General features: G+C 40.2%; 1 protein-coding gene and 1 non-coding gene across 2 annotated transcripts in view; one reads left to right on the top strand and one right to left on the bottom strand.

The window, feature by feature from the left end:
* Positions 1-74: 74 nt before the first annotated feature.
* On the bottom strand, positions 75-146 carry trnaq-uug (transfer RNA glutamine (anticodon UUG)). Its single transcript has one exon. It is a non-coding gene; the product is annotated as a tRNA-Gln (tRNA).
* A 6,795-nt stretch (positions 147-6,941) lies between these two features.
* Positions 6,942-23,525, top strand: part of LOC114554225 (vitamin D3 receptor B) — a 28,493-nt gene continuing 11,909 nt past the window's right edge. The window contains exons 1-4 of the mRNA XM_028575918.1: positions 6,942-7,409; positions 7,705-7,777; positions 18,121-18,268; positions 23,203-23,333. Coding sequence (XP_028431719.1) covers positions 18,123-18,268; positions 23,203-23,333 — 277 coding nt within the window. The 5' untranslated portion in view covers positions 6,942-7,409; positions 7,705-7,777; positions 18,121-18,122. The remainder of the gene's footprint in view (positions 7,410-7,704; positions 7,778-18,120; positions 18,269-23,202; positions 23,334-23,525) is intronic.

Here is a 23,525-nt window from a genome sequence, read left to right as displayed (position 1 = left end):
CCCTTGAAACAACACGATTCATGACAAGCATTCATTCATAACAATTTAACGGTGAATGACAGGTAAAAAGGATGAGGTCCCACCGAGATTTGAACTCGGATCGCTGGATTCAAAGTCCAGAGTGCTAACCATTACACCATGGGACCATCTCCGCCAACGAAAGCCACATGACCGTACTTGTAGTTCCAACTTTCTGATCCGTCGTATGTATCAGCGGTGAATTGTAACTGTTAATCTTAACACCAACTATCCCGTGTTTTCGGCAATAATAACGCAAGTTAGCCAACGAAAGCTAACCTTGCTAACGTTAACTCTGTAAACCTAACGAACATCGCTGTGTGGTGAGAGACTGCTGCAGCAACGCAGTGTGAAATCAGGCAGGTGCAGACATTCGAGCACGTTTGTCTAACCGATCCTAGCAATATGTGTTTTTAAATAAATTACTTAAGGTTTGAGGGTCACGTCAATTACTTTCAATAATGTCTGCAAGCCATGCTGCTAGCTAGCTACTCTTTAACCGATTTGGTCTCCTCTAAATAAAAGCTCTGTTTTCTCCTTCTTCTTCTTCTTTTTCTTCAGATTTTTAATTGACGGTTGGCAACCATTTTAAGGTGCATTACCGCCACCTACCGGACTGGAATGCCAAACAGTAGATTAGCAGGAAAAATAAATAAATAAAATATAACAAAAACTAAATAAAACAAAAACGAACAAACCAACCAAACTAAACTAGGATGAACTAAACTAAATTCTCTCTAACAACCCTGTTTCTTTCAAATATTGAATAATGTGAACCATGATGTGAGCATGCATTCCCCATGCAACATCTCCAAGTACATTTTCTACTGTAAAGCTTATCTTAGCTTCTTTTAATGCTCATCTCAGTTTCCTTTTCATAACCCCTACACTCCAGCAGCACATTCTGCCCAGACTCATGCTGATCACAATGTATACACCCACCAAAGCCCATTTCAAGTCGTTTTGCCGGTTCTCAATCCAGCAATACTCTGAACAATTGATCCAGTTGACTGGGTTGGGAGATATAATGAGTTAGGGGTAGTCACTAATATATTATTTGCAATTACGTTGGGCTTGCATGTTGACAATAAAGTTATTGCATCTTGAATACTACAATTGCATAACATCTTGTTTATTTTTCTTGTTTTGTTGAGGGACAATTAAGGCTCCACTTTGGTGCAATAGCTTGGAAGCAGCTGCTCAACCGGTTGCATAGCAGCACATTTTAATGGCAGGCACTCTGGGATTCATGGCTGACGTCCTCTGTGCCATTTTGACAAAATGCAACATTAAGATTTAGCACTGCACTGATGTTGTTTGTTAAAGCCCAGGGAACCATGATAGTACATGTTAATGGATGATCAGTGTGTCCATATGTTGTCCCACATCCTCCCAGAAGAGGGGACTAGAGGGACTTTAATAGACCATGGTAATCCTCTTGCGTAGTCAGATCTCCATATTGCAGCTCCCGTCTAAACTCTGGAGGAGAGCTGGCTCATGTAGCAACTAATACCTGTTTTCAATAAGCCCTGTTGTTTTTGTGCTTTATGAAGTTAAAGAACTGTGGGAGTCTAGGAATAGCTTCCACCCCCTCGTAGCTACCTTCTGAGGAATTATTAAAAAGAAAAATAACCTTTGGTTCCTCAAGTCAATATTTGAAAAAGAAAAAAGGAATTCTAATAATGCTCTGTATTTGCTGCAATACAAAACTTTGAAGAAAAGAAAAAACAGATGAACTCACACAATACTAATTCTAAACTATATGTCACACATTTAAACAACTTCTGTAAGTGTGTGTATCATTCAAATTTATTATTGTAATAATAAAAAAAAACTTTATTGGCTGTGGTAATTTTATTGATTGTATATTATTAAACCTATCATCAAGGGTGAACATTAAGTACATTTACTCAAGTACTTTACAGTTTTGAGGTACTTACTTTATTTCAATATTTCAATGTTTTGTGAATCTTAATAATTTAGCGTCACTACATTTCAGATGATACTAAACTGCACTATTTTGAACTGTGGCCAATTAAAAATAAATCATCCAGGTGAATATTACATAATGTATGTGATACTGGCTACAGCATTACAATAACATCAAATTGAATTTCATTTAATTTAATTGTACCTTCAACTAAAGAACAGTACGAGACACTACAAGTACAAATCTGTATTACAAACTGCCGAGCAATCCAAAACAGAACATACAGAAAAAAAGACAGATATATTAGCGAGTGATATTTGGCTATACGTTAAACGGTCTGATGGCATTGAGGACTATGGTGTCCTGAAACTGTTGGCTCTGGAAATAATACTCCGATGATGTTTTCCAGAAGGTAAAATACTTCATAGTTTGTGTCTTTGATGATTCTGTGGGCCTCTTTCAAGCGTCTCCTGTGGTAAATGTCCTGGAGGGTTGGTTGTTTATTGTCTGTGAGAAACTATGCTGTTTACATCACCTGCTGTACAGCTTTACAGTCCAGGGTGGTGCATCTTGGACACCATACAGTGATGCAGCTGCTACAGATACTCCTAGTGTACTGGAGAAGGATTCAACATCCCGCGGTATTGCAGTTCTAAGGACTTGAAACTGCTGATTTAGGGCTTGATGAGAATGCAGGAGTTTCCTCCTTGTTTCCTCCTCGTTCATCTGACTTAAACCTAGTCGTGGCAAGTGCATTCCGAATATTATGTTGTGTAAGAAACCTGTTATTCCTTATTTTGTTGTGTACATGATTCTGAATATTACACCTACTAATTAGAAGATGATGGTTCAGAAATCAGGCTATTGCTGAAAGATAAAAAAATAATCTAATGTTCTTTCTTCTTTCATGAAAACTTGGTAAGCGACTATATGCTGGTGGCTGTGGTGTCATTCTCAAAATGATGACAGTGGGGCCGTGCTGTGCCTCAGTTATATGTGATCAGGGAGTAGTGGCATGATGAGCTTAGCATACAGTCTTGGGTGTCTGCAGTGCTGAGAATGAGTCAATCTTCATCTGCCTTTCAGCAAGTCCGAGATTCAGTCGCACATGATGGTGCTCACATGTAGTCCCTGAGAGTGAAGAGAATTGTATTGAAGACTGTGCTGTAATCAACAATATTCTCACATATATGCTCTCCATGTTTAAATGTGACAGAGCAGTGTGGGGTGACGGTGATGGCAGTTGATCTATTTGCTCATAGGCTAGCTTCAGACTGTGTAAATTGCCCGGGGGGAAGTGAGGCTATGTGGGTTTTGACCAGCAGCCCGATGACAGACATAAGTGCAATAGGGTAGTAGTCCCTCTGGCAGGATATCCTAGGTTTCATAGGCACACCATGTATGTTGCACTAAAACGTTACAAACTGGAGCAAAGGGCAAAGACTGAGTGTATCCACAGGACAGCTGCCAGCTGATCAGCACATGCTTTCTGCCAGAGAGGCTTTCAGGTGCTGTAAGGGGGTTGGTGCACCTGAGTGATCTGCCCACATACCGGGTCATCCTGTAATTATCAAAACATGTGTAGGATGTGTTCGTCTTATTTGGGAGGGAGGTATGTGACGCTTAACTAGGCACATGATGTTTGGTCACGCTTTCATGCATATATTGAAGATAAAAAAGTTACTGTTATATTTCTCATCTTATCAGATGTGCATGCACCTGCAGCTGTAGCTACTGTAAATGTGTGTACGTGTGTGCACGTGTATGTCAGCTTTTCTCTACAGAATCGTAAAATCTGATTTGCTTCCTTGCAACATGACAGTTTTGTACCCTGACAATCTATTTTCACTGATGTTATTTGTTTAATGTCTGTTACCCTGCTACTGTTTATGACCTTACTATTTAGTTTTACAATACATGAACAGTATTTTGCACACAACTCACACCTGTAGTCCTGTGTAATTTTACTCTGCATAGTCCACCATTTCAGAAAATGATGCTTTTTCTCTTTAATGTTTTAATTCATCTTATTGGGAGCGTTAATGACGTCATAATGCACCATAATTGACCATAATGGACCAATGTTCCACTTTACAAATAAAGCATCTCTCCAATATGTATGTTCAACTGATGTTTACATGTCCTGTACTTTGCACTATAGAACAGCCTAAAGTTAACTCTGTCTGTTAGGCATGTTCCAGTATGTGCTGTTACTATGCAAGTTATTTAAACACATATTCACATAGTTTCAGTGGATGTCACTGATTTATGATTTCCAAACAGCAAGCCAGTGTACTGTTAAGGGCCGGCGCATGTGATGACACAAAACATGCCTGACATGGGTGCTGTGGAGCCAAATAAATCCCTGTTAGGAGAACGGCTTGATCCAGAGCTGGTGGCACACTTGGAGACCGCCCAAGTCGCAGGACAAGGATCAACTCTCCATGAGCATGAACCTAACACCCACACACTTTACCACCAGTTACTCTACATGAATCAACAGTCAACAAGCTTACACATGTCTAAGGTCTCAGGATATGCTAATTATAAGGTTATTATTCTTGGGTTTTATGGTGTGGCTGTTATTGTTGATTGGTCTGTACTCTTTAGCCACACAGAGGGTAAACATTTTTTATTACTGTCTAATGTGGAGTGGACTGGAATATTTAGGGCATATTTGTCATGAATGTTTTTTTTTTTTCATTTTGGAGGCAAGGCTGTGCTGGCAATGGATTTAGAAAGTATAAAAGTAGTGTACAAAACACTGCAGCTCAAAGCACAATGCTGACTGATAGATCAGGGGATGTAGGGGATACATGTCTGATACACATTTGATAAACACAACAAAGGGGACTTAGCTAATTCATACATTTTCTAAATTGTAAGAGGGGTATAGGCACAATAATATAGTTTTAGCCTTCATTTTTTGGGTAGCCTACTGCTATAATCTGTTTTTGACATCGACTCATTGACTTATCTGTTGCAGTTTTTCCCGGGTTTCTCCCGTTTTTTGCCCTATCTCCCGGACCTCTCCCGGTTTATTCTCGGTTATTTCTCCCGGAAAACTCCCGTAATTTGCATGGCCAAAACTCCTTTATAAATAATCGGACCAATATTTGTCTAATGTTGACCAGTTGCCAGATCTTGTATGAAACGCATCCTATTCACACAATCCACACACCATATACAATTTTCAACCCGTTTGTCACCTCAACCTGGCAACCCCAGTTGCGCAGTTGATCTCTGCGCAAGCTTCGCGGAAAATTCAGAGTCAGACCCGAAAGCGAGCGGATAAAAATGACAGGTGAAGTCGGTGTTCCCGCAAAGAAATCGAAATATAGCTGTACATTTCAACAGTGTTGGCCATAATCAATTTACATGCATCTTACCTAGTCACATCGACAACCTCCATGCTTTTTGTAAGGTGTGTCGCATTGATTTTAATGTAGCCCACGACGGAAAAAAATTACCCAGCACATTAAAACACACTGGCACCATCGCGTAGAAGAGGCACATAAGGGCACACGATTTCATCCTTCATCACGAAAGGACAGACAAAGGCAGAAAACGTTATGCAAGCTGACCTCACTTAACACTTAGTAGCCTACACTTAACCGTAGGCCTACATCCCCTCCCCCCGGTCGCGCCGCCATGCCTCCCGGATTTTGAAAACCAGGCAGGTAGAGTTGAATGCACTGTTTCCAGTAGCCTATTTAATATTGTATTCTAACTTAAAGACCGAAATAAAGATAAATTAAAAATAGCACAAATAGAAAATGGGATACAAATAGTATAATTACCATAGTAAAAGATGCTATTATTTAAAAAAAAAAAAACGTGAAAATGAATGTGCTTGAAAGGCAGATTCTGTTATATCATATGACAATCTCTGTAATTTGTAAAGAGCTGTATATTCTCTTTACAATCTGCACCCTATCTAGGCCTATCTCTTGTTTGGCTGCCGCAGAAGTAAAGAACGATTAGGAGGAAGAGGATATATGAAAACGGATGGGGCCTCCTCTCTTTTTCTCTCCCCTCTCCCCTTCGTATCTGTCGCCTTTACTGTTTACATTATAGACACACCCCTGACCTTCACACAGGCTCCCTCCGCTGGCCCCCCACACACACACATGCTCGCACACACAGACACACAAACAACCCACCATTTATACCACAAACCAGAGCTCCTTGTGCACACAACCGTGAATGAACAAATGCCACCTAAAAAACAAGAAATTTCATCTTGATGAAGAGCAGCAGCGTTTGCCCAGTTTGATCGTGTAGAGGAGTTGTTTAATCGTCTATTTTTAGCATAGGCTCGGCCATCTCTCATGCATTGCAAATGTATGGCAAGATCGCCATGCGGCGGCATTGCTTTCCAGCCTACCACTGTACTGCAGAGTAGACACACCCCTCCAATACACACGCCTCACTGCACGCATCTGAAAGAGAAATAATCAGTCAAAGAAAAGATGGAGCAAAATGCATTAAATTAAAGATTTAGGACCGGACATAGCGCATGTTATTATTTCAACTGCGTGATATCGACGGTGATGGTGTTGTGGAGTATTTCAAATATAGGGCTCAAAGCCTGTAGCAGCAAAAGAAAGACATACAGGACCTCAACTGGATTATTTCCACCTATTGAGACACCACACGTATCTAATGTGAATGCGGTAACCCCCCACACGGTGTCCATTGATTCAGAGATTAGAGGCAAACGATGTTGCTTTAAACCTCACGCGGTCAAAGTTGTTTACCTCTTCCTTACCTCTGACGTAACGACACACCCCTGTTTGAGGGGGCGGCTCTCCGCCTTATGGACACCGTAGCCGACCAAACCAAGCCGGTCGGGGCCGAAATGTCACCAATCACAACACGGGAGACATGACGAGCCCCCCTGTGATTGGTTACCGGAGGGGCTGGGGGGGAAATCCCTCTTTTCCGTAGAGGTCCTGTAGAGGGGGCGGTGCATAACAAAAAGTAAAGACCATCTATTTGGGTCCTGAAGAAGGAGGGGTATTTCACGTCGGACTACCATATGTGTTGATTGAGTTTTCTTCATGTTCGTGCGTACGTTTGCCCGTCAGTGAAATACAGTTGCGTCTCAGCCATTTTTTCGTTGGATGTTCGTTGGCCGCGGTCGCATATCGGTTAATAAGCTGGCTGAACTTGGTGCCGCGTTTTAGGGTTAAAGCAACCAGCTAGCCACGTTGCTAACGTTAGCTACTACAAGCGCTGCTGTGTGAGCCAACGTCTGGAAGGGCGTACGAGTTTGACGTTTTCTCCCCAAGTCTCCTCACATTTTTGAGTTTAGTACAACGCGGTCCTCTCTCCTCAAAGCTCACCCACCCAGTCAACATGGAGGGGGCACACTTTGCAAGAGCATGAACACGACGACAAACGGCGACTAAAGAGGATTAAAAGCAACTCGGTCTTGATGGGGAAAAGTTGAGCTGAGGTATGAAACTTGCATGCACAGCAGGAATGCTAGAGTCGGGATTTAAGTTATTGTGATTTCTCTTGCTCAAGACTTCATAAAAACAGCCTTATCACAGTTTTAAGTATGTTGTTTTATCAATGTATTTGCCTACATACTTGCCTTACTGCTATATATGTGATGATTGCAATTGAGTGTGTATGTTGCTGTTGGAAGTAATGCAGTGTTACATAAACAGAGCAGCTGCAGGTCAGCTACGACGTTATAGGCCCACTCAGTGACTTGCGACATGCCATTTTGCTTTTGTTTTGAACAGGATTAACAACTTCGGATAAACTGAAGAACGGTTTCAAGTCTTACTATTGTATAAGGGCATGCGAAAACCTCAGGTGAGACATTTTTCTTTTGCTTTTAAGGCATTCCCCTTTGTAACGTTATATTGATAGCTTGCTGTCTTTAAAAAAAAGATATATAATTTATGTTGCTTTTGAAGTCACACATTTTTGCACAGATTTCATGGTATTGTTGCAGTCTCTTGATTTCACAACTATAATACTTTGACATACACTCACTCTAATCATACACAATAAATCTCTCTAAGATTAAGGTAGTATAATCCATGAACTAGTATCAACATTGCCATTAATAAGACTGTAATATCGGTATACTGAATAATGAAATGAAATTGAAAATGTCAGGTTAATATGTGACCTGTCATTTGTGACACCTTCTTAAGCCAAAGGGCTGTGTAATGAAAAATGCACAACAGAAAATTAATTTATCAATACAGTCCATTTAGGTATAGGGTGTTTTTCTGTCCAAATGAGAACATTATATCATACAGCTACAGAGTGAAAATTCCCCCCATAAATTATTAATATTACTACTAGCTAGTTAGCCGCTTTTAATATCTGTGAAGTATCAACTCACATTTTTATTGTGTTAGCACATGATAAAAAAAAAAAAGAAAGGATAAGCTGCAGTGATCTGAACTAATCACTGCAGGATTATACCCTCTTCTCATGTAACATACATTTAGACCACATAAAGCAATGCTTTTTTTCTAAGAATTATTTATATATCTACACTTATTTTTATTTTTACACCTTAACCACTCACTTCCTAGTTGTAGAGAACTGAGCCACTGGCTCATACTGATTATAATGAATTACTACAAGCTTCTTGTCTTTCTTGCATCTGAAATGTAAACATCCTCCAGCTCTTCTCTCTCTGCTGCTCATCACTTCAAAGTAAATCTGAGGTGGACCAAATACATCTAATGGCAATGAGTACATTGATGTATTCCTACCTATTTTCTCAATGAGCTTCGTGCTATAATGAAGTTGGACGCTTGAAAAAAGTAGCAGATAGGATGTTGTTTTTATGTCAGCTGCTGCATCGCCTGTTTCGGAAAAAATTATCAACAACTCAACGATCAACGGTCACACATGTTCTGAATTTATATCATGTGGAAATATACGAGATAACCATGTTATTTGGGCCAGGATGGGAGACTCTACCCCAATGAGGACCACATATGCGTCAGCTTTGGAATACATTTTCAATTCATTTGTAAGTAGGACTAAGTGTGTACATGTGATAAAAAGATACAAAATGGGCATGGTTGGTGTCTTTATTGACTCTAACTGTAGCAGGTTGTTCATGGAACTGTGTGCTGTGGTGATGGTACAGTCCATTAGGTCTCCTGTACAGTGAAATACCCTGCCCCCACCCCCCTTTCGTGACTACAGTAATTGGTTGCTTCCTCTCACATGTAACCCTATAGAAAGAGGCTGCTGTACATAACTGTAAAGACCCTCCTGTATGTAGCTCTGTACATGCGTGCTGTTTGCCGCATACGTTCAGTTGCCTTTGAGACTAATGAAGTGTTAAGTTCTCCCTAATGTCTTTAGGTCCTCAATTACCTCCCTTGGTTAATGGTTTCTAGGCCAAACACATCACACAGGTAATATTTGTTGTATGTGCAGCACAAGCCATGCAGAAAAAGTTCTTCCTGCAAAGCAAAATATAAGTCACTATATGCTATCCAGTACGGTGGATGTATATCTAGATTTCTTTTTAAAATTAATCTCAGTGTATAACTGGATTATGGATGAAATTTTAGTATAATTGTTTTCACCTTTTCAAAAGCTTTCTGCATTTTATGGAAGTTATCTAACTTTGACTTGTGGGCTAACTGCATTTGTACCCACTTCACCCACATGTCTGTTGCTGTCCGGTTCTGTCCAGTTGGCTCTGTGTGCTTGAGACTGTGCATTCTCTGTCAAATTCGGCATAGACATAAACAGGACTTTCGGTGTGTGTTGGAGAGGCCCTCTCCCTGCTTCGTCTCTTTCCACTCTCCAGAGTCCAGCAAGGGGCCCAGCATAAGGGGGCAGGCTGCCGCCACTGCCTCTCTTGCCTTGCAGGCCAGCACTGGGGCCTGGGCAGGGGGGAAGTGGTGCAGAGACTATAGCGTTGGACACAGGACATGTGACCCACCCCCATCTCTTCCACCTCAGTTTAGACCATCCTGTGTGGGGCACAGGTCACCTTGTCATGTGCTATTACTGCTGCTGTAACATGCTCCCTGTGATGAGAGAGAGAGAGAGAGAGAGAGAGAGAGATGTACAGGACTGGACTAGTCTGCTTAGCCAGTTGTTTAGCTGCATTACAGACTCAGTTTGTCTGCTTTGTTGTTAGGTCCACATTGTCTGTTTTTGTCCATTGTTCTCTTTCTGTTCTCCCCATGTTTTTTTTTTTTTTTTCTTCTTAGGCAATTTCTAAACACAAAGCATATTTGAATTACACTTCTGTCACAAATCCCAGATCATGTTTTCTTCCTCCTCTTAAATTTCCATTTTGCACCCACCCTTTTTTGCCATTATTGTGGGTCTTAATGTACTTTTATGTGTCAATCACAAGTCCATGTATTTCCATTGTAGCCCAGCTCTCTCTGCAGCCCGGGTCATTCCAGATCTGATTTGTTTTGTCTCCTCTGTACTCGTAGTGACCCAGTCCGAGGTATGCAGTAAAACACATCGTCATAATGTTATCTCCCTTCTCCTTCAACCCTCTCTACATTTCTCCGTCATATCTCTCTCTCTCTCTCTCTCTCTCTCTCTCTCTCTCTCTCTCTCTCTCTCTCTCTCTCTCTCTCTCTCTCTCTCTCTTTTTCCCTTTAAGAGAAACTTTTGGCAGCATGGAACAATTTCAGAACCATTTGTGGGATTGCGTCATGTGATGTAGATGGAGGATGCTTATTGGACTGTCAGACAGGGCCTCCTTCTCCCACTCAAGCGTTCCACAGCAATCCCTCTCTTTCCTCCAGTGCTGTTATAAGTCTGGATGTGATTCCGACTCTGACTCTTTGTGTTGGGATGTGGTCTGTAAGCTCATTGCTGACATTCTTGGAACGTGATGCCAGAGGTTTTTTATTTCCCTCTTTCCCCTTTCTCCTCTTCTGCACGTCTGTGTGTCGTTAAAATGATCCCTCTTTGAAATGCTGTCTGGATCCTTCTCTTTACCCACTTTGTTATATCTTGCCCTTTCCTCAATCACATTTCATTTCAAAGCCCAGGCACTAATAGCACCACTTAATTAGTTTTGTTAGATGGTGGGTGTTGGTGGACGGTGGGTTTTTATGATCACTTAATATTGACTTTGATGGAAGCTAAGCTAACACCTAGGCTGCGGTCCAAATCTTTTTTTTACAGCTGAGTTTTCACTTGTGTCTTTTCTGTAAGTAGCAGGGCACCTGACAGAAAGAAAACCAATGGCCTGTATTTCCTGTTTGGTAATCACATAATCTGACAATGGAGGAGCTCGAAATGAAATGGCGAGTAGACCAGAAGGAGATAAGCTACCTTATGAGTGGTATTGGACTTCTGCCATGGTCCACCTTGGCCCCTCCCTGTATGAATATCTCACAGCAACTAAAATTGCAGCAGTAATACTCAGATTCACAAATGACCATATTCTAAGGAATGCACTCACTGCAATGTCGTCGGCATGAAATGTTACTATTTCTTATATTGGCAAGTTTCTACTCTCTGTCCCTTAGGTTCACACCATCTGTAGTTGAGACTTGCAAGTTAGACGTATCCATTTGGGACACTGGGATGCAGATGGTGCAAACAATTTACACTGATAAATGTGACACAGGTTGTATCATTTCATGCAAAAATTGGTGGGGTATTCCTTCAACTCCACCTGAGTTAAAAGTTGGCCAGATGTTGAGTAATAAATATTTAATCACTGGTCTTGTAGTGTAGGTTATGCGCAGGTTTTAAAAGATATTCTTTTATATGACAAGGGTGTTTTTTCAGACACGTTGATCTTAATTTAGTCCAGACCACCAGGAGCACTAGACCATTAGTCTTTAGAATTGATGACCTATGAAATGTTTAATGCTTCTGCAGACCGTGTCGTGTCTTTAAATCCAACCTGGGACCCGTCAGTCCCTGGATTATGAGACACGCGTGTCAATTCGGCCATGATGTGAATAAATCAAAGGAGGAAAAGATGAGTCACTGCTTCACTGCATGCTAAGTAGCACTTGTTCTGTCTCCGCTATTTTGTTGGGTAAAAAGAAAGGAAAACTCCCTAGACTTTCCTCCAGCTACGCCACCAAAATTAGGGTAATGTCTTTATTTTGCAGCTTTCACCACCCAGTTGAAATGACACGCTTGAGTCAGGTCTGCGGTACTGCGCATAATTACAGCAGGCCTCATCTCTTGCTCATCGACCACTGCCGCTGTGCAACTCAGACTCCCAAACCCCAGGCTTCCAGTACACACCGCTTTTCCTTCTTTTTACCCCTTGATTTAGCATAGTTCATCAATTACTTCTTATGTAAGGGTTATCTTTAGTTGCGGAGCAAATGGTGCTTATTCTCTGTAAAGAATTATGATATTGTCAATACTTTAATCAGAGCTGAAATGATTAATCAATTAATCAAGTAGTAAAAGACAAAAAAATATTGAATTTTTTGAATTAGCAAAGTCAAATATGCCAAACATTTCCTAGTATCAGCTTCTCACTCTTGGGGATTTGCTGTCTTTTTCAGTTTGGTATCATTGTTGGCCGGACATAACAAGACATTTGGGCTTCAGGGAATAGTAATTTCCCCCGATTTTGTGCCTTGTAAGGTTCAACTGAGGAAGTTATCATCTGATTAATCCAACATCCTTATAAACCCCCAAAACGGAATAACTGTCCTGGTTTTCATTGCCAATGCTCATTGGGTGTGCAGGGGGGTGTGGTGGCTGTCGATCCTTTCTATGGCTTGAACCTAAAATAGACTTGCATTAAGATGAAATGTATTAATACCAGTCATTATCATACAGTACATACAATTTAGTTGGCCAACCAACCGATTTTTCATTGTCACATGGACAAACACAGTGTACAAACACAAACAAAATCTGCTCCTTGATTTAAAAAAAAAAAAAAAAAAAAAAAAAAAGGGAGTAAAGCGATACCAACAGAAATAAATCATACTAAAAATGTGATTCTTACATGAATAGCAAACCTTTTTCCTCTGTAACTTCTCAAGATGAGAGGCTGTCAGAAATGAGACATTTATTTATATTTAGCCAGTAATTGAAGTGCTTATAACTTGTGTATTTTTAGCCATCTTTTTAGATAACAAAATCAGGCTTTGTGTTGATTGCTTCTTTCTGGGCCACGGCTGAGTGCCGCTCCTCATACTATCCCTTTTGTCACATCCACAACAGCCAGCAGGGTATGCCTTGTGACACAGAAAGCCACTGGGACAAAGAGGTCACCCCTCCCCTACTCGCTGTATCTATGTATATATCCATATCTGTTTTTTACTCCATCTCTCCAGCGTCCCCTTCACCCCACCCCTCTCTAGCATGCTTCTGCCGTGCATCCCTCTCTCCTCCTACCCTACTGTAACGGCCTGGCACTTCCTCTCTCTGATTGCAAACAGCCATTCAGAGGGAAATAGGTGAGAGCTCATCTGAACTGTGTAGTGAGGTGTAATGGACACATAAGAAGCAGAGTAAAAACGTGCCCTTCACATGACACCCTCAATAACATGGTGAGAAGATTTCAGACTCCGATGTTGCCATGATAAATATACAAAGCTATCAAATCACTCATGTACAATGGTACCACTGCTTTGAAGGAGAGAGAGAGATATAACACATTTAATAAACACCCCAAACAACGTAAGAGATTCAAAGTATTTTACCTAAACTAATGTGGCGGCCATAATGCTGAATTATTTGTTCAAGTGATTGGTTTCCTTCAGCTGGTGTAAGCTTATTCCTACTCATACTAGTCACGTAGCTGAGATGAGCTATCTTAATTAACCCTCAGTTGCTTTCCACGCCTCCCATGAATACATGCAACTATAATTGTCCATGTTTTATCTTTCTTCTCCTTTTAAATATAGCCTTTTGACACATATACTGTATATGTCACAATCAATAGCAACTCCTAATGTGTCAGTCCCTTTTTAAATTAATTAGATGAAGTGGAATCTCAAATTACTTTTGCCTGGTTTCCCTAGTTTCAGTACTTTTATTATTAATCAGGTTGATTTTTTTTTTTCCAATGTTAAGTCCTAGCCAAAAGTTTTATTGTCAAAATGACAATAAAACAACAAATAAACGAGATCCTAAAGCAATTATACAATTCTATTTAATTTCCAGCATTACGGTTTTCTCATGCTTTCTTCAAGTTGTGGAATGTGGAATTTGGTTTGAAGGAGAATAGTAAAATATCCATTCAAACGTGTCAAACCCCTTCTGCAGCATAGTCTCACTGTCTCTCTGTATGCTCAGCGTGTTCTTAACATATTTCTGCCAAAAATATGCTGCTCCTTTTTGCAGGGAGCAACAAATCTGTTAACCACCTGAGAAGTTTTTAGATCCAACAGGTTGGTGTTCAACATTTGCTTCAGAAGTTGCTGGACTCTGGAAGTTGTTAAACTAATACAGTCAGTGGCAATATATAAAAATGTCTATCCTATAGCAATGCACTATTGAAAAACACATGGCAGTGATTCTCTAATTGGTAAAGTAGTCTAGTTACCAGAGACTGCAAAGATAAATCAGTTAGTTGTCAACTAATAAATTAATCACCACCTATTTTGATAATCGATTAATTGGTTTGAGTAATTTTTATGAAAAATATTCTCTTGTTCTAGCTTCTTAAATGTGAATATTTTCTGGTTTATTCACTCCTCTATGACAGTAAACTGAATGGGCCCTATTTTTTCACTTTTGCTAGTTCGACGGCGGAAAAAAGGATCCGTGCGCCGGGCGCATGGTTCAAAAGGGTTGTAGGTGTGTTTTGGGCGTAACATGCAATAAACCAGTGTCCTCTCCCATTCCCTTTAAAAGCCAGGCGCGTTTGTACCTTGGTGCGTTGTTATTATGATGGCAGATTTGCACCGTAAGATTTTTATTTGTGTGTGTGTGTGTGTGTGTGTGTGTGTGTGTGTGTGTGTGTGTGGGCACACGCTGTGCACATTTTACTAATTTGCTGTTAAAATAACAATGAAATGCTGTGCTATTGACTTTAGACCAGGTTTTTGTTGGTCAATGGCGCGATCACTTCCCGCTGCCTCAAGATAGCAATACGCCAAGAATTCACCTGAACACACCTCCCAGTAAGACCAGCACGTCCATGGGCGCAAAGATGAGCACAGGTGCATTTGCTATTTAAACAACGTGGGCGCTGGACGGGGAAATTGACAACTGTGTCGACACTTGCGTCGGGCTCTGCGCTGTGCTGCGCCGGCTGCAAGATGGGGCCCAATATATTTGAGTTGTGGACAAAACAAGACATTTGAGAACGACAGCTTGGGATTTGGAAAACACTGATCAACATTTTTTTGCCATTTCTTACATATTTTTATAGACCAAACAACTGATCGCATAATCAAGAAAATAGTGGCAGCCCTACTTGTTAAAATCTACAAGCACACTAATTATACCTGGAGGTGAAAAATGCATACTTAATTGCCTGTAATGGATCAGGACTCGATCCTGTAAGCTTATCAGAAATCAGTGCTACTGTTTTATCCTTAGGCTTTATGCCAACATATGAGACATGAGTAATATCTGACATTATTACAAAGGAGACACAATATGTAAATCAGTTAAGAGTGAGACATTCAGTAGAAGCCTAAAGCTCAAAACCTGTTCCCTGGCGCGCCCGGTCACAGGAATGAGTACAGATCTGGTCTAATAACCTCATGCATTATTTAGCGCTCTCTCAATACTACTGTGCATTCAGTGTAATGGCCTGTCAGCGCTGAATGTAGTCACATAGGACTGACATCACTGACCAGTTGATGATATGGTAAGATAAATGGGTGTTTTCCCTATTGGTTCACAGTGAGTGATGAGTGTGAATGCCTGGTGGGATTAGTTTGCCTACATGCAGTAGAACAGATTTGATGTTTTACAAAGGGCTGTGTCGTTTATACTGGTCAGTATTATGTAACCTTACATTACGCTATAGCAATAACGATTTTGTAGCTGTGACCTGTTGGGTCATACTGTAGATGTACCGTACTCTGTACTGTATGTTGATATGTGTCACCTCACCAAACACCAGACCTTTCCCCCTGAAGACCCTTACTATGATTTCTGTGTATGGTCTTACTTAGAAGTTGTGTTTTCCCATGAAATACATTTTTATTAAAAGGTATAATATGTAGGCGATAGAGCTTACTTTTTTGTAAACACAGCATTCAAAGTTGGCTCCTCATCCCAAGAGCCAGAGACAAAAAGAGAGAGAGAGCACAGCGGTGGTCGAGCATGCTAGAGAGTGAATGAAGAGAGGGAGCTGAAACAGAAAACCCAGAGTTTCCTTCATCTCAGTGTTAACAAACTCAAGAGTTTTCACTAAACCTGCTTTCTGAAACGGGCCCCAGGTGTGCTGCACTTCATTTTCGGTGCTTTTATACAAACTACAATTAGCGTCAGAGGCTTGGCCAGCAGGGTTACTTACATTTTGTAGACTACATGGAGTGTGAATGCTTGAAATGTAAAACCTGTGGCCATTCATATTACATCACGTTAATGACAAGTGTTATTGTATAGTAAATAGCAGAGAGGGCTTATCTTGATTACTGCAGCCGTCATAGCTTGGTATGTCGTTCTGAGGGACCTTTGACTCATGTGTACCTTACCTCTGCTCAGCTGATGTGTGAGACGGTTGGTGGGAGAAGGAAACAAGTTGTGCGCTGAGACAATTGGGGAAAAACAGGAGAGTTTAGGACACCCTTGCCTATTCTGTCACTGTAGACTAGTTGATTACTGTAACAAAACATGCAGAGAGACCGTAAACTGAGAGCAAATATGTTAACATTTGTCAGGCAGTGTAGATTTAACCCACTACATCTGTTTATCTTTGTTTCTGTACAATTTGTGAAATGACCTCCTCTGTTTTTAGTTTTCTTTACATCAGCTAGCCACAGCCCACTCTTTCCGGAGCTCAGTGATGAGACTAATCGTCTGAAGTGATTTCCCATCAACCTATGAGTTTTTCTGTGATCAGTTGTTGATCAGATTTCAGTTCAACCTGTCTGGTCAGTTCCCTCCATAAATCGTTGATGTCAGTTGCTGTTCCTTCCAATCACGTGCATATTTACGGTTGGGATACAAGACATCAACATACTGTAGAGAGGCTTGAGTCACTGCTGTCCATGATGCCTGCAGCAGTGAGGAATTGAAAAGATCCTCTTGTTTCCTTTCTTCTTTGGATTTAATAAGGACTGCATGTCTGATTTAATATAATTGGCCGTGAGCAGACATTAGTTTAAAGTCCTACGGTTCATATTCACTTTTTCTAAATATAAAAAAACATAAATAAGAATACAGTTGTTTACAGGAGTATGTACGACCTTTTAAGCAAACCAGTGGTTTTAATTAGACATGTCAAAACATTTTTAATTATTTAGTTAGGCCCTTACCGTATTGGATGTTGATTGGTGAGATTGTATCGTATTGTTATTTACCCCCACCCTCCGTTGGCCCTCCATCTACTTCCGTCATTTGCTTCGCTTTCATTCTGCAGTCGAAGCAAGGAAGAGGGTAAGAAAGGAGCTTTGTGAAAAGGACAGTGATTGTTTGTTTATGAGGATTCTAGCCTTGCGGTGACATGCCTTTTTTTTTCTTCCTCTCATGAGGCCGTTCAGTGAAATAGATACTTGGAGCACTATGTAATCAAATGTAACCCAGAGCCAGCATTTTGGAGTGGAACAAGAGTTTTTCCACTTGATTGATATGGCTCCAGTTCCTTACCCCTGGACAAAAGTCTTTGAGTTTGCGTTCACCTCCAAAGGGGAGACTGGGGACTTGAATATGTCCTGAAGGAAGGGACACTGTTTGGTCGGCATGGTGAGAAGAGATGTGTCTCACCTGTTGTAGAGTTGTTTTTACAGCAACTTTGTAAGAAAAAACATGACCATTAAAACATTATCTCATTAAAAATATAATGACAAGTTAGTTTAAATGACTTGTTTTGTTCTCACATATTTTCCATGAAGTGCAACACTGATTGAATAGATTATAATTTAAGGAAATATTCTTAAATTCACTACAGATGTTAGGCGTTAACGGTTAATGTTTTTCCTTTTTTCTTATTGAGTTATTGAGCAAGTGAACAGTTTGTTTAACCAGGAGCTGATTTTGTTTGTCTCTTTCTCTCTCTCTTATTTTTCTCCATTTGCCCTCTCTTTGTTTAGTGATGGAGTCAACAGTTGTGAGTACGTCCACTCTGGCCCCTGATGAGTTTGATAGAAACGTGCCACGGATCTGCGGCGTGTGTGGTGACAAAGCCACCGGCTTCCACTTCAATGCCATGACCTGTGAAGGTTGCAAAGGTTTTTTCAGGTACACAAATACAAATGTGAGGTCACAGTTCTGTTGTAAAGCACACACAAATTGACAATTTCAATGTACAAACACACACTCTAGAGGCATTGTGTTGCAGCACAATTGCTCATATATATATATATATATATATATATATATATATATATATATATAGGGGTGTGACGAGACGCTTACTCGACGAGACACATCACGAGATTGGGTTCACGAGAACGAGACGAGATTTTAAATTTTTTTTTAAAGAAATCCTCAATGATGAAATATATGAATGGAAAATAGTTTTTTTATTCAACTGAAAAATCACAAAATGCAAAACAATTTGTGTGCATTTTGAAATCAACTATTAATGATGAATGTTATTTCACTTTTTTTTACTATTTTAATGAATCATATGCAGTAAAGGACGTGCAAACACTGCAAAATGTTTTGTATAAACTCTACCAACTGGCTTCTGCCTTGTACAATTTCACATGAGAAATCTAACTCCTTTCCACAAATCGAACATAAAAAAATAAACAGTATGTGTAAATAAAATAAATGTGTAAATAACAGAAAAACTTTGAATGCAAACAGTAAGTGTATCAATAACCAAAGTACTGCTCTCTCAAAACTACAAGTGCAAACAGAAACAATTTTTTTACTACACAGAACAGCCTAAGATATGGTCATGTTCTTTTTCAAGAATATAAGCATGTTGACTATTTCTGGCAGCAGTTGAGACCTTTGGGCAGTAACTATGTCTCCTGCAGTAGAAAAAACACACTCACTTGGAACAGAGGTAGCAGGGATGGAAAGGTATGCTTTGGCAAGTGGAGACAGCAAAGGATATTTAGGAGTTGCCGAAATCCGACATTTTCCACCACAGAAAATGGCCTCATATCAGCTGCAATGAAAACGCCTATGTCCCTCGTTATTGCCGTGGCTCTTACACGGCAATTATTTGCAGAGATGCAAAGGCTTTTAGAGTTGTTTGCCCTTTTAATGTTTTCGTCGCGGGTGCAGTAGTTAGTAGAGAGCTGTGGTGGTGCTGTAAGTGTTTTTGCATAGTGCTCGTGTTAGCCGCGGTACACGGCATTTTTTTCTTACAATGTTTACATATTGTGTTCGTCTTGTCTGTCACTCTTTCGCCGTTTATTATTTCCGCAGGAAAACCAAAATGTTTGCACACAAATGATTTAAAAGTTGCAGGGGGATCTTCAATAGTAATTTCACGCTCCATCACGCTGACATCACATCGCCTCACGAGACAACTTTTCACCTCGACGAGAAATCTCGTCACGTTTTAATCTCGCGAGATCTCGTAAAACGAGATCTCGTCACACCCTTAAAATATATATATATATATATATATATATAATGGCCACACACTAAGGGCGTCATGATTTCGATTTAAATTCAAAATTGAATGAAATTAAGTCACAATCTCGAACTTTGAATTAAAAAATGGAATCGCTGATGCTGCCACGCCCCCATGTCACGTCTGGTTGGCTTTCCGGAAAAAAAATGTGTTGAAATGCTTCAACCGTTCTCTTCATTCCTAGCAAAACCCACAAAAAAAAAAGAACAGTCAGGTTCCCTGCGGGACACCAAAAACTAACATAGTGAAGCCTCTTGCTTTTAGTTGATTATCTTTGATTGCCTCCTTAGTTACCTCCGGCTACGGCCAATACTCTGACGTCGCTCCGGAGACTGTACAGCTGTGAGCGTGGGGTTGGGGTAGGGTGACCAGACATCCCGGTTTGACTGGGACAGTCCCGATTTTGAATTGCTTGTCCCGAGTCCTGACAAAAGCCTGTCGGGACGCTAGAATGTCCCGTTTTACACCAGGAGTGGCGTCAGCTGATTTTGCCGGGTCTTCAGCCCCGAATGTTTTGAGTGTAGCCCCGAATGTAACTTTGTCCAGTTTATTTTTCCGAGGCGAATAGAACGGGCAGCTACGTGCGGGGTCCGACCATGCTGTATTTGTTGCTATCACCTAGCAACCGTCTCTCCGTGAGGAAAGCTGTGAAAGGGGTGAAGTTTTTGGAGGAATCCTAGCCAAATCAGTCCAATACATTGATGCCATCAACACAAAGTTTAGGAAGGCAATACTAATGATTTAGTTTGAAGTTCCCGTGACGTGATGTTTCCAGTCTACGGTTCAGACTCAAGCAGACCCATGCGTCGCTTAGTGTCCACTGTCAATGTAAAATGCAGGGCAGTTTCAGGTTTATGGATGCGCTCAGCTGTGGACATGTTGCGTTTGTGCTACGTGTATTTCTGCAGTAGTTTCGGTTTTCCACCTCCGACGTAGAGCAGCGTACAGCCACTTCTCTAGCTAAACTATTTGTCTCATTCAGAGACCAGAGACCCAAAGGTGGGCTCTGTGTCTGTCAGAAGGTCTGAGATCTACCGTATCAGCTGAGCAATCGCGTAATGCACAGCAGACTATGGTGCAGGTATAGATTATTTTCTGAAATAAAGTGACTTTATTCTTGTAATAGCCTTTTATAATTTTATTTTTCTCAAAATATCACAACTCCAAATCACAGAGAACACAGATATACTGTATTTTGAATGTGCACAAAGTTTTGGACATTGCTCAAACACATCTGAAATATTACAGTCCAGGGATTTATTAATAAATTAAAATTAATTAATGTATCATTGAGGTGAATAATTGTCATATGCACATTAAGGAGGTTACTTCCCCAACAAAAGACGCAAAAGAAGAGGGAAGAGTAAATGATGCCTAGGCTACATGTGTGCTGACTCAGATATAATTAGAAAAGTTGATCCAAAGGAGAATAAATAGTTGAAAGCAATACAGAATGCCTGAGAGCCTTACTGCAATATATTCCATTATGTTTTTATATTTGGATTGTAATCTATGTTTCTCTTCACATAAAGATATTTGCAGCATACATTGATTCAGAAAAAGGTAGAAATAGGTGCATACAAATTCACCAGAATGCAGGAAATGAAGTGTTTAATGCTCAAAATAAATCATTTTAATTACTTTGCTGTTATTGGAATAAATAACACTTCAAAAAATCTTTTTTGAAAAAATCTCAACATAAATCTTACACTAAACTGAAAAAGGCTATTGAGGCAATTTTGTAGTAATCTGCTTAGAACGAGGCAAAAACAACTGGGACCTTTTACTCGTCCCCGGGGGCTGGAAAGCTACGGAGCCACTCATTGGATGGAATTGGCCTCTTCCACTAGTGAGCGTTGGCGCCATTTTAGTTTGCAATTGCCGGCGTAATTATCGAGGCCGACTGGGGGTGTGTGTCTGTGATGCAGGACGTGTAGGACCAAAAAGTGGCGATCGCTACAAGTCGCAGTCAGTGTCCAATTCCGCTGCGCTTGCCTCGGTGATGTAGAAATGGAGGACACAGGGAGTAGTATATGTTCAACTGTTCGGAAATAGTTTAAGACACTTAATTATTCAGAGAAGACTATGGACATGGCTGTTTTATTGTTTTTGTTTGTTTTGTTGTGAACTTGAATTTCATCTTCTGGGAAGAAGACTGCAGTTACAAAAGAGAAACTAGATGGCAGGTTATTTTGTTTAAGTTTCCAAATGACTGAAGATGTAAGTTATTGTTACATTATGTTGTTGATAAATGTTTTAAATTTGACAAAGTAGTGTGGCACATTGTGAACAAAGGTCAGATATTATATTGCATAAAAGTCTAGTCTAAAAATGGAATAGAAACCTGTGCTTAAAAAAAAAAAAGAGGAAAAATCGAGAATGAATTGTGACCTTAGAATCGAAAATGTAATCGAAGTGAGGATTTGGAGAATCGTTACACCCATAACACACACACGCACACACACTAGGGCTGTAAAATTAATCGAAATGTAATCGGATTATGATTTTGGCTCCCAATGATCACAAAAACAGAATAATCGAGAAAAACAATTTTTTAGCTCATTACTTTTTGCAAGTAAACTGAAAAAATAAAGTTAAGGCAAATTTTACAGTTGTATGTGTTTTTTTAACAGTTGATTTAACTCTAACTATTTTTTTTTATAAATTTTAAGTTCAATAATTGCAACAAGTCAACAAGTAATCGTGTTAAATTATCGTGATTTCAATATTGATCGAAATAATCGTGATTATATTTTTTTCCATAATCGAGCAGCCCTGACGCGCGCACACACACACACACACACACACACACACACACACACACACACACACACACACACACACACACACACACACACACACACACACACACTATACTATAATTACCACCCACAGTTACATAAGAACACACACAAAACCACTGACATCGGAGTAATGCCCAGCAGCAGGTAGATAATACAAATGAGCTCCTTCCTATTCCTAATGACTTGGCTGATGCCTGCCCATTGATACACACATGAGTTTCCAATTTAATTAAAGACCAAACTAGAGCAAGTCGTGTGTGTGTGTGTGTGTGTGTATGTGTGTGATGTATCCGCCCATTTACGCATGTTCCTCTCGGCAGTGTTGATGTTTAAAGGGAGAGGATGAAGAAGGATGTTTAATAATCTCCTTCCTCGTCTCTCAGCTGGCCCTTGTTTGAACTCTTACCAAGCACGCTTATCTGTGTGTTTTTGCACACATCTGTGTATAAATGATCATACGTACTGTCCGTCACTGACTAAATCACTATGCTTTGCGTCACTGTTTGGCAAGACTCTTTTACCCCGGGTTTTCTTTGGCACTCATCCATATTTATGCTGTCTTGAAGTGAAAAAATGACTATTATTTGTGCACAACAGTGTCAAAGGTGCCACAGTGGTAGATTTATTAAATTCAATTGAATTGCCCTCGTATCAACATTCAGATTCAAATTCTCAATAACTTCAGTGAGTTCTTTGAATTCTACGTGTGTGTGTTTATACACTGATAACTGTGTGTGTATTTTAATAGTCTGAAATGTATACAATTTATTTAGGCGCAGTATGAAGCGCAAGGCCGCCTTCACATGTCCCTTTAACGGCAGTTGCACCATCACCAAGGACAACAGGCGCCACTGCCAGGCATGCCGACTCAAACGCTGTGTGGACATTGGCATGATGAAAGAGTGTAAGTATTGACAGGTGACCCATATGTCTTCAAGGCAATGCTCTTTAACATTACACCTTGTGATTTACTGCATGTATTCAAATGGGGAGTAACCCTTTTGGGTTAAATGCATGGTACTAACAATAAAAAAGTGATTGTATTTATTAGTTTAACGTTATTGACGGTTTTGTGGTTGCCCAACACTGTTGAAAG

This window comes from Perca flavescens, chromosome 4, assembly GCF_004354835.1.
Source record: "Perca flavescens isolate YP-PL-M2 chromosome 4, PFLA_1.0, whole genome shotgun sequence".
NCBI lineage: Eukaryota > Metazoa > Chordata > Actinopteri > Perciformes > Percidae > Perca > Perca flavescens.
Note: the sequence above shows the minus strand (reverse complement) of the source record. Positions and strands in the feature narration are given on the sequence as shown.